Source organism: Colossoma macropomum, unplaced genomic scaffold, assembly GCF_904425465.1.
Source record: "Colossoma macropomum unplaced genomic scaffold, Colossoma_macropomum, whole genome shotgun sequence".
NCBI lineage: Eukaryota > Metazoa > Chordata > Actinopteri > Characiformes > Serrasalmidae > Colossoma > Colossoma macropomum.
Window position 1 is genome coordinate 34,935,670 of NW_023494798.1, and position 14,644 is coordinate 34,950,313.

The 14,644-nt window shown below is 40.3% G+C and overlaps 1 protein-coding gene across 1 annotated transcript in view; it reads right to left on the bottom strand.

Moving 5' to 3' along the window:
• Positions 1-14,644, bottom strand: part of LOC118817850 (latent-transforming growth factor beta-binding protein 1) — a 106,441-nt gene that overhangs the window by 523 nt on the left and 91,274 nt on the right. The window contains exons 13-18 of the mRNA XM_036584807.1: positions 13,450-13,845; positions 10,914-11,012; positions 7,264-7,392; positions 4,789-4,914; positions 1,168-1,281; positions 208-346 (exon numbers count right to left, since the gene is read on the bottom strand). Coding sequence (XP_036440700.1) covers positions 208-346; positions 1,168-1,281; positions 4,789-4,914; positions 7,264-7,392; positions 10,914-11,012; positions 13,450-13,845 — 1,003 coding nt within the window. The remainder of the gene's footprint in view (positions 1-207; positions 347-1,167; positions 1,282-4,788; positions 4,915-7,263; positions 7,393-10,913; positions 11,013-13,449; positions 13,846-14,644) is intronic.

Sequence of the window (14,644 nt, forward strand, 5' to 3'; positions counted from 1 at the left end):
AGGCGGTCAGTGCAGTGTGTAACGGGGGGATATGAGCTCTCTGTGTTGGTGCTGTGAGGATCTGTGCTGCTGCGTTCTGTACGGGTTCTAGAGGATGGACTGTTTTCTCCAGTAAGAAGATCATTACAGTGATCAACTCTGCTGAACAAACGCTATTTTCTGGGTTTGAATGAATTAATGAATGAAAGCTGGACTGAATGAGTGAACCTGAGTGGTGCAGCATTACCTGTGCACTGTCCGTTGAGCAGGCCAAAGCCAGTTCTGCAGGGGACACACTTATACGAACCCTGAGAGTTCACACACTCCTGACCAGGGCAGCGGAGCGGGTCATCACACTCATCAACATCTGAAGAACACAAGCCAACTCTGTCACAGCAGGTGTGAGTAATATTGCACAAATAATAATAACCTACCAGTCAGAAGTTTGGGGACACCTGGCTTTTCAGAGTGTTTTTAATATAAATGGTCATGTTTTCTTTGTTGGTTTTTAATGACTTACTATATTCAATCAATCAACCTTTATTTAAGCTCAGAGAACATTGAGGGGGACCCTCATTTACAGTGTTGCTGAGTTGATACAGGAAAAAGGGATTGATAATATGTGTAAAAACATATCAAATAATCTAGGTAAATTTAATAATAAAAACGACTCCAATCAGGTAAGTATAAAAAAATGAAACATTAATAATAGAATGCATAAAAAACCAGAAAATATAAAACAACTAAAATGTTAAAGTTAATAAAATCAAAAGAACATAAATAAAACTTTATTAAATTAAAATATCTGAAATAATAAAATAATCATAACTGAAACAAGAATAAGAATATGAATAAATAAACAAATAAATAAATGGGGGAAAATGTAATAAAATAAATAAACACACACACACACACACACATATATATATATATACACACACACACACACACACACACACACACACACACACACACACACATATATATATATATATATATATATATATATATACACACACACACACACACAACAGTAGCAGGCAGAGTGGAGGTGGTAAGAAGCTCATTGGTGCTCTGGAACTGAAGGCAGATTTTCCCAGTTCAGTAAAAAAAATATTAAAACCACATCAGGTTTATTTCGAGGAAAACAATGTCACAGGTGTGAATACCTGAGCGGTGTATTATTACCTGTGCAGGTGTTGTCCTGTAGCCTGTACCCCGTCCTGCACACGCACCTGAAGCTGCCCGGTGTGTTCTCACAGTGGCCGTTAACGCAGGGGTTCTGACGGCACTCGTCGATATCTGAGAAATCGATCAGTGATACACAAGATTGACATGCTGTTCTGCTATTGGATCACTCGCTTTTTTCGAGACCACTGGAAAAAGCAAAGAGCTGAACTTAAACAGAAACGTACACCCAAAATCTACGCAGGTTCACAGCAAGGCCCCATCCCATTTCACCCCTCGCCCCTACCACTCAGCCCTACCCCTCCACATTCATGTCTAGGGGTAGGGTGTCCCGATTCTTGTTGAGATAGAGGGGTAGGGCGAAGTGTTAGAGCTCCATGACCCTCAAAACAGAGACACTCCAAACGGACTGATATGAGGAAAAAAGAAAAACCGGCAAGATGGCTGAACAAGAGACCAAAGAAACCCACAAATGTGAGAATTTTCTACGTTAAAAATTACGATAACCACTGTATTATCTTAGTTTAATGTCGTTTTAATGTATTATGATCGTTTTCGTCACAACAAGCATAAAACATTTCGATTCATACGGGGTAAAGGATCTCTGTAACTTCCCCAAATTACCCTAAACAGCCCAGACCCAAACATCATCAAATCATCGTATGGATGTTTATGTCAGCATTGTGTGATAAGCACCACACTTCTGAACAATAACAACATGCTGTGTGGCTAAATGACAAATATGGCACCAATTAAAAATATGACACTGAACAAGGGAAGAGACTTTACATCCCATTTCAGTGTGGGGTGACGCCTGTAAAAAATAAATAAATAAAAATAAATAAATAAACTGAGGTACTGTGTTCTATTACCAGTTTTGGTCTCACTTTATTTGAATAGTCCACTATGGTCCTTTATAGATTCTCTACAGATGCTCAAATTCTTAACAAACTACCTGCTGAAACGCTAAACAGTTCTAAACAGTGGTGGGGTTGGGGTTAGGATTTGGATTGAGGTTGGGGTTGGGGTTAGGATTAGAGCAGGTTTAGAGTTAAAGATAATTATGGTCAATTCAGCACATATTTAGTTGAACGTAACTTAAAAGTAACCTCGTGCTGGTGGGTATATTTCGGTCTTTCCATCTGAATTTACATGCCCAAATCACAAGGCAAATTATTCAGCAACTGCATGAAATTATTATTATTTTGTTTTTTTTGGATAAGCTCCCCTCAGCTGGACAGAAAATGTGTTTTATGATCATAAACATAATGTTATATGTTTATAATTTACTGCTGAAAGCCAAAAATCTTAGATGCTGTTTGTATATTTTTATAAAAGTAATTTTTACTGAGCAGATCTCTGAAGAGACGCCGTCTGAGATCCAGTTTGTAGCTCAGATTTGTGGAAAAATGGGTCGACTTTCAGTAGAAAAAAAAAAGTTGCTCATCAAACTACATCACCCATCTATTTGACTGGAAAGAAGACAGTTACAGCTCTCATACGACCCCCACCTTTAGAATGAACCTAATAAAATATAAAAAAAGCTAAGAAGGTTATGAAGTAAAGAATATGATGAAGTGCATTTTGGAACCACTGGTAAAATCAAGCCGATACACACCGATCAGGCATAACATTCTGACCACCTCCTTGTTTCTGCGCTCATTGTCCATTTTATCAGCTCCACTTACTATATAGGTGCACTTTGTAGTTCTACAGTTACAGACTGTAGTCCATCTGTTTCTCTGATACTTTGTTAGCCCCCTTTTATCCTGTTCTTCAGTGGTCAAGACCCCCATGGACCCTCACAGAGCAGGTACTATTTGGGTGGTGGATCATTCTCAGCACTGCAGTGACACTGACGTGGTGGTGGTGTGTTAGTGTGTGTTGTGCTGGTCTGCGTGGATCAGACACAGCAGTGCTGCTGGAGTTTTTAAACACTGTGTCCACTCCTTGTCAGTCCACCTTGTAGATATAAGGTCAGAGACGATAGCTCATCTGCTGCTGCACAGTTTGTGTTGGTCATCCTCTAGTCCTTCATCAGTGGTCACAGGACGCTGCCCACAGGACACTGTTGGCTGGATATTTTTGGTTGGTGGACTATTCTCAGTCCAGCAGTGACACTGAGGTGTTTAAAAACTCCAGCAGCACTGCTGTGTCTGATCCACTCAAACCAGCACAACACATACTAACACACCACCACCATGTCAGTGTTACTGCAGTGCTGAGAATGATCCACCACCCAAATAGTACCTGCTCTGTGAGGGTCCATGGGGGTCTTGACCACTGAAGAACAGGATAAAAGGGGGCTAACAAAGTATCAGAGAAACAGATGGACTACAGTCTGTAACTGTAGAACTACAAAGTGCACCTATATAGTAAGTGGAGCTGATAAAATGGACAATGAGTGTAGAAACAAGGAGGTGGTCATAGTGTTATGCCTGATCAGTGTATGTTGTCCTACCTCAAGTGTAAAACTCAGAACATGTAAAAATTACAGAAAAAAACATTTGATTTTATGTGGCGATGTGTATTCCCAAGCTAATGACACACTGTGTTCACTCAAAGGTGCGGTGTGTAAGATTTTGGGGGATCTATTTGCAGAAATAGAATATAGTGACAAAACCAAGGACCAAACAAACACTCTACAGAGCACCTTTCACATTTTTACCTAAGTGGCAGCTTAAATTTGGTGGCGCTACATCTTTGTCGAAATGTCCAACTGTAGTGCATATTTATCAGCAGCTCCATACATGAAACTCCAGGTAGGATATTTTCATAGCATAAATCTCCTTATCAAAAATACTACAAGCATTAAAATTACGAGGCTGGAGTCGGCTTCTTATGCTCCGCTTTGTGTTCCACTTTAAACAGTTATGCACCAGTTATTATTATTCCTCAGGTGCCAAAACGGAACTGCAGGACCAGTTAAGGTTGAAAATTCTGGTGAATGTTTTTGAAAATTTTACCCTGATTAAAAGAAAAACCAGGATATTTTTACAGCCTAAATTAGCTTATCAGGGAGAAAGTAGTGATATTAAGCAGAGACTGCACTGAATTAACATTAAAAATGCATTAAAATGTTTAAAACACTGAGTTATTAATATGTGCATACTCGATGGGATAAACTGTTAGAACCCCGGTGCTAGCTAACCAGTTTGTGTTGCGAGAAGTTTGAGAAATTCTGACAGATGGAGGATCAGACTTGTTATTCAGTAGAAGAAAAAGCGAGAGAGAGTGAAGGCTTGTCGTCAAAGAAGCGAAACGAAATCGAGGCGATGGCCACTGCAGGCTTTCTGGAAGGGCGGAGTCAGCTGGTCGCAATCTGCAACCCCAAGACACACTGCTAGGATAAACAGAAAACGTTACATTTTAAAGGCAGTGTGTGAAACGACACTTATACTGAGATGTCCTATCTCGTGTGAACCTCTCATTAACATTACAGACGTCCTGTGGTAAAATGGCATCACCCCCCTCCCTACGGCAAAACCCCGTCCCAACAGCGCTTAGGAACAAACTCACCAGCTGGAGAGGCTTTACTGCTTGAACGCCGTCAGAAAGAGACATTTATTAATGACGTTTATGAGCAGAAGCAGTCACAGCTCTGAATAACAACACACTGACCTGAGCACTGGTTCTGCTGGGCGTTGCTCTGGTAGCCTGGTGGACACACACAGCGGAAACTGCCCACTGTGTTCTCACACTGACCCGCTGAGCACGGCCTCGGAGTCAACACACACTCATTTATATCTGTAAAACACACAGATGCACATATTTGACTGTACATTAGCCAACATCACTAACCCTTAGAAGCAGAGCTATAGTTGTTGTTTGGCTGTACCTTCACTTTACACTACACAGGTACAGGATTATACCATTAATTTCACAGTGTAATGAATTACATGTACACTGAATTTCGAGTCTGAACCACTCGTTTGGATGTCAAACAATAATAAAACATGTTAAAGGATGTTTTTCTTTCAGCAAATCAAGACTGTCTGCACAACAGTAACTTTTCATCAAATTAAAATCATAACAAAAACCTCTCTTCAGCTTACAAAGACAAACGTGGTGTGGTTTGTGTTCATACTTTCCACACAACGTTTCTATTGGTTTCAAAGAATTCTGAGTCAAAAACAATGAGTTCATTTTAAAGCGCATCTGAGGAGGAGGGCTGATCTTAAATCTTAGACCCCTCAGCTCACCGTGCCGAATCTTTTCACAAGACGACAAAAACCGTGCGGCTTATAAACGCTCTCACATCTGCCCCAGAAGACAAAGGAGCAGCTCTAGGCCCGGCTCTCGCGACCTGAGGGGTCAGAGCAACTGCCCTGCAGACTATTAGCTGACCAGCAGATGTAAAGATGACTGAAAACAAAGGCTCCATCGCGAGCTGTTCAGTCAGCTCAGTGTGACCGGTGGGAAAGAACGGCCAAGACCTGCTCGCTGAACTTTGACCAACAGGAGCTTTGGAAGGTCCATGGGAAGAACTAGTAAAACCTCAAGAATGCAAAACAGCTGAATGTCAGCATTCAGTAATGATTCAGGAACACAGTCAGTGCTTCACACCAGTTTAAGTGAAGCTCATTTGCATTTCAAAGAGTTTTATTCCAAAATATATATACACACTATATGGACAAAAGTATTGGGACACCTACACATTACCCCTACAGGAGCTTCTATGAATCCCATTCTAAATCCATAGGCATTAATATGGAGTTGGTCCCCTTTGCAGCTCTAACAGCTTCCACTCTTCTGGGAAGCTTCTACAAGATGTTGGAGAGTCTGTGGGAATTTCTGCCCGTTCATCCAGAAGAGCATTTGCGAGGTCAGACACTGATGTTGGACGAGAGGGCCTGGCTCACAATCTCCGTTCTAGTTCATCCCAAAGGTGTTGGATGGGGTTGAGGTCAGGGCTCTGTGAGGGTCAGTCAAGTTCTTCCACACCAAACTCACCCAGTCAGGCCTTTATGGAGCTGCTTTGTGCACTGGGGCTCAGTCATGCTGGAACAGGAAAGGTTCTTCCCCAAACTGTTCCACAAAGTTGGAAGTGCACAATTGTCCAAAATGTCTTGTTCTGCTGAAGCATTAAGGTTTCCCTTCACTGGAACTAAGGGTTCTAGATCAACCCCTGAAAAACAGCCCCATATCATCATCCCTCCTCCACCAAACTCTACAGCTGGCACAGTGCAGTCAGGCAGCTAACGTTCTCCTGGAACTCGCCAAACCCAGACTCGTCCATCAGACTGACAGATAGAGAAGCTGATTCGTCACTCCACAGAACACGATTCCACTGCTCCAGAGTCCAGTGGGGGCACTTTACTCCACTCCATCAGACACTTGGCACTGCGTCAGTGGCATTTTTCTTTTTACTTGGCATTTTTCTAATTCCACTCACAGTTGATCGTGAAATATCTAGGAGGGAAGAAATTTCACAAACTGACTTCTTACAATGGCGGCGTCCCATTACAGCACCACACTGGAATCCAGTGAGCTCTTTAGACCCATTCTTTCACTGATGTGTGTAAAGTCAGGCGTGATTTTATACACCTGTGGCAAAGAGACTGAATGAAACCCCTGAATTCAGTGATTAAGAGGCGTGTCCCAATACTTTTGTCCTTATAGTGTATGTAAATACAGATACATATATATGAAGAGCTTCATTCCAAAGTGCTGTATATTCATTTGTAACAATTCTGGATGTAACAAGTTTTTAAAAGAACTAATAGCTGACATAAATGGGAAAACCCATGTTCATTTCTCTAATAAAGGTGATATTAATCATAACATTACACTCATATTTCTTATATGTGTACAATTCACTCTCAACAACATGCATGATCAAAAACATTTTTATTTGCTGATTTTAACAACCTGGAAAAAAAACATAAGAAAAAATATAAAATGTGCCATAACCTTTGCACAGGCCACATTTTATGCTTTATCTTTTTCCTGTATTTTAAATAGTGGGGAAGACCACCAGCCTTGTCAGTGATGTGGAAAACAGCACATCTTTCAAAATAAAAGTCTGTAAATTTACAAATGTAAATATATAAAAGGTAAAAGTTCAGGTGCAGTGTAATGTATGGAGTTTCACACCTTGGCAGTGACCTGCTTGAGTGTTGAAGATGAATCCAGGATTACACACGCAGATGTGTCTCCCTCCGGCCACATCAACACACCGACCCGGCCCACAAACCTGCGGCCTCACTTCACACACACGCACATCTGTAAAACACACACACACACACACACACACACACACACCGCAAGGCAAGTTTATTTATAGAGCACCTGTCATACACTGCTGTCATTCAAAATGCTTTACAAAAGAGAAAATACAGAGTTGTTTAAAAAATTAAACGAGAACAGACATTAAAAATGATTAAAACATGAAAACAATAGATTTACAAGAGAAAAATCAATAAAGTAAAAATCTAATTAGAAATTTTAATTATGATAGTTAAATAATCAAATTGAAAATAAAAAGTGAAATTTTTAAAAAAGTGCCGTTACAGAGGAAAAAGGGCTAGAAATGCTAACAGTGTTTAAACTGAGCTGAAAGCTGCTCAAACAGGAACGTTTTCAGGCTGATTTAGGCCCAATCCCATTTCACCCCTCGCCCCTACCACTCAGCCCTTAGCCCTCTGTTTTTAGGGGTAGGGTGTCCCGATTCTTGAGACAGAGGGGTAGGGCGAAGTGTTAGGGCTACATGACCCTCCAAACAATCAGCATTTCTGACACTAGTAAAATCCTCCTGAGACCCAGAACAATTAAAGTTTGAGAATTTTAGTAATTTTAAGATTTTAAGATAAAATAAGTCGATTGGCTGAAATAAAAGTCACAGTAATTTTTCAAAAACACTTCTTGTTTGTTTTTTTTATGTAATGACCTTTATAGTTGACAACAGGACATTGAATAGTAATTATGTTGATGTCATATTTCTTGTTTCCTATTCTGCATCAGACCAAAGCTCCACTGCAACATCAGCAGCAACTTCTAAAACCTTGTCATCAGTCTTCAAAGTCCTGAAACTGATCATCACTGTGCTGCTAAAATAAGTCCAGGCCACCCAGTCAGTTCGGCTTTGGGTGTCATTTAGCAGCAAACTGTTCCAAATTAGGGATGAATCTTAGGTACAAATGGAGAGACGTGAGAATGAATTTATTTCTAAATGTTTTAATTTTTAAATGTAGAATTGTATAAAATGAGATTTTCTAATAAATTAGGAAATTAAATAAAGCTCAGATCCTGAGCTAAGATGCCTGCATACACTTATCCCAGTCGTCCATTTAGCAGTAAGAGTAAAACTTAACGTACTGGTGGTACAAAATAATGAGGACCAAAAAGAGATAAATAGATACAGTAACATCACAGTGATGTATTTAACTGCTCAGCTTACATGTTATTGCTTCTAACCCAAACTGAGTCAAGAGCGGTGTGATCATTAATTCTGTGATACCATGAATTTCATGCAAAAACAGATTTAGTTCCAGTGTCACCACAGAGGACATCAAAAAAGGAGACCGTTAGGTTGAACTTTAATGCCTATCAATCAAAATTGCTCTGAAATTAACATTTTTCTACCTAAAACAGATCAACTACAGGCTTTAGAAACACCATGAATGCATATTTTTCAACTACGTCTATTGCACCCATAAAATGTGGTGGCTGAGATGGCAGCCATTTCGAGGAGGCAGAACTCCTCTTCTGAACGACTCACCCCAACAAATATAACAGATATATCATTGGAGATGCCAGGGTGTCTCTAACTGGTGCACCAGGTTTCAGCACTGGAGCTTATATGGTTTTTGAGATGTCATTTGGGGACTCACGTCCCCCACAGAGGACAAAAATGAATTACCAGGTCTCACAAGGATATAAAATATTTATTATTTTCTTTTTAAATGCATTTTTTGCTGCCCATCTTTGATTATTAGCAATATCGAATATATTCATAATGGAGTCTCACTCAGGATCACTGCCTCTGCTCTTTTCACAATGCGGCTTATTGATCCCCTTCCAGCTCACGTTCTTCACACTGTCCAATTAGAGCGATAGCAACACTGAGCCACCTTTCAGCTCCGGCTCAGCGCCCAGTCCAAACCCACATTTTTCTGCTTTGATAAAAGTCTGGCAGCATCTCAGTCTCTTCACAAATCAAAGGGGTGGACATGGGATGGAGCGCAGCCAGTGGAGTTTCAGATTGGGTCCACATTTCTCTGAACAAGGGCGGCTTTGTGTGGTAAACCGTTTGCAAATGGGCTCAGTTTTAGTGCATGTCAGAACTTGAACAGCAAAGTCTTACTCAGACCTGAGCGGCCGGATACAGTCCAGGATACTGTGTGTAACTCCGTCATCTAACAAGGAAAATCCTTGTAAATCCATGTGAAACTAGAAAAATCTAAAGCCTAATATACTTAAAGCTACTTCCCATAAACACATAAGGGAAAAATTATAAACATATATCGTTATATATTTGAAATACATTTCAAACACACTGCAGTCGATGCTGAAATATATTCCAAACACTAAAATGTATTTCAGAATATTTTTCCATATTAACCCAATATATATTAAAATACATTTATTTTAAAATGTATGGGGAAATTACATATAGAAATGTTCCATACAGAAATAACTGTGTGTAAATGTGTTTATCAAATCCATCTGAAAATGTGTGAAAATAGTCAGAATCCTGTCTGATGCTCTTCACTGTCTGATACCTTTAGAGATGAATTTGTGTTCCAGTATCTTCATTTTAAATCTGATCTAATGATCCTTTATCAGGACAGAAGCGAGTGTTGTGGGTATTGATACTCTGTGAAAATGCAGTTATGATATGATATCTTGTTTGTGTGAAATACATTGTGTGTGAGAGTCTGACTGCAGACGTACACGGTTAATGTAAAGTACAGTGTAGATCACAGAAGAACGTTCAGTTACATCTGTAACCTTCATTACACTCAACTGAACACAGATAATAACTAATACTGATAAATGCATTTTAAAAATATATTTAACAAATACATTTTTGTCCTTTTTTATACATTACAAAATATATTTAATAAATATATTTAGATTTTTTTTCCATATGGGTACATTAAAAGTATGAGATAACTAAAGTATGAGATTTTATAACTTAAATGTTGTCCCATTTTTTGCTTAGAAACAGCTTACCCCAGGTAAAAGGGGGCGCTGTTCCCACATATTTTGGGCTACAGTTGTGATCTTGGCCTCATTTGAAAGGTAATATTCTTTTTTCCCCAACCAGAATAACTGTCAGAACGACTGACTCAGAGTATCAGAGTCTAGAATGGAGGAGTTTATTTCCTCCTGACTCACAGATCTCTAAACTGATCTCTGACTCTTGCCGTGTTATCAGACCACATGTTCTGGATTATGGTGTCTCTGTGGAGGCGGAGATGCTTTGAAGGTGAGGACACCCAGATTTGCTGGCGTTTCTCATTCAGTGCTGATGCTGCAGATGAGACGATTGTAACTGCTGTTATTAATGGATCATAAAAAGGTTTGAGGGAATCGAATCCTGAGATTCCAGCTTTTTAATTGCATTATTGCTGAACGATCTGATGTATAACAATGATGTATGTAAAGTGGAGTGAATGCTTCAGTGGAAGTGTGCCGGTACAGTGATCTAGTAAAGGTTAATGATATGGACGGACAAAAAGAGGAAGGATTATTTTTTTAAATGTAAATTAATCATAATGGTGTAACTCAGACTGTCTCACCTGTTCTAGGTGCAGAAGGACGGGATGTAGCTGGAACCGGGAGGGGTCTGAGCGGCTGTCTGCTCGCAGACGGCCGGCCTGTTTGTGTCCTGATGACAGCTGCTTGTTAAGAACAAAAATAACAATATTAACCAACCATGTTTATTTTTATGAAAACATAAAAACTGAACTAGAACAAAAATGATTGAAAAGGTATTTTTCCCAGTTGATAACAAAAACAAACACAACAGTAGATACTAAAGCCGCTTTTCCACTGCGCGGTATGGCTCTACTCGACTAGACTCGAGTCTCTTTTGGTACCAGCTACTTCGTTTTTACTGCAGATATAGCGCCCCCTTAGTGTAGCTGGTCATCACTGCGATGCTGCATGAAACTGCTGTGACGTGAAGGAAGCAAATGTCGTTCAGAAGAGGCAGAAAAACAAAAGACTGCTGAACAAAAAAGGAGAGTTTGGGAAAAACTACAGCAGAGTTCAGACGACGAGAAATTTCTGGTGCTCAAAGGCGACTGAAGAGGCGACGCTAACCTGGTAGCTAACATTATGTGTTCAGCAATTCTCTCCAACCAATCAGCACGTTGTAGCATTTTTCTGTTACTTTTTGGTATCAACTCGCTTAGAAACTCCAGAGTCGAGTTGAGCCGAGTGGCTTATCAAACCTGTAGCCTAATTAAATTTGATTGTAGCCTAGTTTGAATATAAACTGCCAATTAAGCTTACGAGCTACTAGAAATTAACCGGCTGCACCAAATAACATAGTTTTAATGTAGCTTTAAGTTATAAATTAAAATGTACACATACCCTATAGTAGGTGTAAGTTCTGCTGTTCCAATGTCAACACAGATCAAGATAAAAGGACAAGGCTGAAGTTTACTTGAGGTTTTGGTGAAGGTACAGAGGGCGTAGTCAGAACAGGCTAGAGAACCAGAGAGCAAGAGAACCAAAACTAACGTGACATCCAGAGAGTAGCCAAAAACCAGTCTGAGTTCAAAAACCAAAGTCTAAGACAAAATCCAGCAAACAAACCAAAAGGGCAGGTCAGAAATATGGAAAACAGGAGAACAGAGAACACCCACACAAGAACTTACACAAACAAAGAACACTCAGTACACAACGGAAGGAGTTGGCAATACTTCGCAAATGACTAAACTAAAGCCCAGCTTTATATACTAACTGACCAATGGAGTGTAATGAAAAACAGGTGTGACAGCTTAGAATTCTGGTGAAATGAATGTTCATTGGTTGATGGCGATGGGATAAGAGCCACGTGGTGTCCCACTGACTCATGGGAGTTGGAGTCCTCTAGACTGTTCATGGACTCAAGTGATGTTGTGAGGAAAAAGAAACAGGTGGAGGAGGCGTCCTGGGCAGGAAGCGTGACGAAAATCCATTTAAAGGTCTGGTTGATTTGACTGATGGGAAAACTTGCAAGAAAACGAAATACGTCTCTGGTGCATCGGCTAATATTATACTGTTACCTATTAATACTGCTACCTTTCTGTGGTTCAGCGAATTCAAATAGTGATTATGTCAGCTGCAACTTCACTAACATTACCAACTACTGTTAAGGTGCAGTTAAGGTATTGTGCACCTGGTTTGAACATCGGAAAATATCCAAGCAGCAGCAGAACAGAATAAACACACACACAAGAGACGGACGCTTTGAGGCACCACTTTACTGTAAAACACTCTCTTTTTGAAATATAACTAACACGACAGACACACCTTAAGCGAATTAACTGTGGCATGAAAAGAGAGAAATGTGAGCCATTTCACTGTGTGTGATGTTTCCTGTTTATGTTGGGTCACGTTACTGATTGGCTGCAGAGTGAAAACGTCATTCTGTGACAGTGTTTTGATCTACGATCACTTTATGCTCCACTAGTTAAGATGTACCGTAAGTGTCTGTGGTGCAACTGAAATTCTGTGTTGCTAGTTTTAAACTAACTACTCTCAACGTGAGATTTAGGACGGACTTTACACCCCAACTTACGATCGATCTTACGCTCAGCTGGTGCGACTGGCTGCCGAAGTTTTGTTAAGTGTCCTAAATCCTGGTTTAGCTGTAACATTTGCATAAGCAATTATGGTGTTTGTTTTTGTTTGTCTTCATCCTCCACTGCATACTATTAACAACAACAAAACAAAAACAAACAAAACTACAATAATAATAACAATATATGAGCTAAGTACATTTTATTTCTACTGCTAGTACTCTATAAGGAATAATAAATAATAATTAACATATATATTTCCAGTAGTATTATAGCATTTTACAACAAACCGAATTTCCATGTAGAACAGAGGTAGTAAAAGATGCTTTGTTTGAAATATCTTTATGACTTTGATTTGACATGTATGGAATAACGACTTCACATCTTTCATATTAATGATAGTATAATACTAATAATATAATCATTATTGCTGTTGTTGTGGTTATTGTTGTTAATATCAACATTATTATTACAATGAGCTGAATTTCCATGTACAACGCAGGCAGTCGGAGCTGATTTGGTGGACGTGACTGTGGTCACTCACACGGCTGCGCTCTGGTAGGCTGGCTGGCTGCCGTAGCTGCTGCCGCTGGTCTGCTCTGAGCCTGGGCTCCAGCGCCACTGAGCTGCTGTGGTCCACCCTGGATGATGAAAACGGAGGTGATGGGCTGCGTGGGCCGTCTGGGGTCAGTATGAGGAGCGCTTGGCTGCTGGACGCGGGTGGTCTGGCCAACTGTCGGTGGTTGAGGGCGTGTGGTTTGTGGGCTGGTGGGCAGTTGGTGTCTGGCAGCTGGCTGTGATATGGAGGATTCTGGCTGCTGGGGTTTGGTCTCAGAAACCAGAGGGGTCCTGTGAGTTTCGGCCAGTCTCTGGTTAAACTTCAGAGTGTTGGGAGAGTAATGGTAGCCCGGCCCAGCAGGACAGATCTCCTTAAACTCGTCTGTGAACACACATTAATGCATGATGGGATTAAATACACATTTAGCACCTCCAAAAACAGCCCCTAATACACCTCTGACGCTGCACTTTCATTAATGAGGAGCAAAGCACACGTCGGTTTGCCTCCAGTTCATTTTCTATGGAGTCAGGCATCCATGAGGGAGCGGCAGCGGAGAAGCAGATGAGAGAGTGATGCAAATGATGAGAATATCATGCAAATAAGAAGCAAATTTCTTTGAAAAAATGGAATAACTAAGTACTTAATACAGAACATCTTCATGGAGTCTCGACTTTGCAGTAAGTCTGAAACACATCCAGATAAATCTGGGCTGTTCAGTCTCTGTCCTGGAAATCAAACGCACTATACATCTAATGTGTCTTCTAAAGTAGGACCCCAGCATATCTGACTCACATATGTAGATGGATGGATGGATGGACAGATAGATAGAAGGATAGAGAAATGGACGCAGAGACAGATCGGTTGATAGATGGATGGACAAATAATTGGACAGATAGATGAATGTACTAATGCAGAAGTAGATGGGTAGAGAGATGAATGAACGGACGGACGGACGGACGGACGGACAGACAGATAGATAGATAGATATGTAGATGGAAAGATAGGCAGATATACAGAAGAATGGATGCACAGGAGGATGGGTAGAAAGATGAATGGATGAACAGATAGAGAGTTAGATACATAGTTGGATGGACTGAACAGGTGGATGGTAGATAGATAGATAGATAGATAGATAGATAGATATAGATAAGCAGATATACAGATGGATGGATGCACAGGA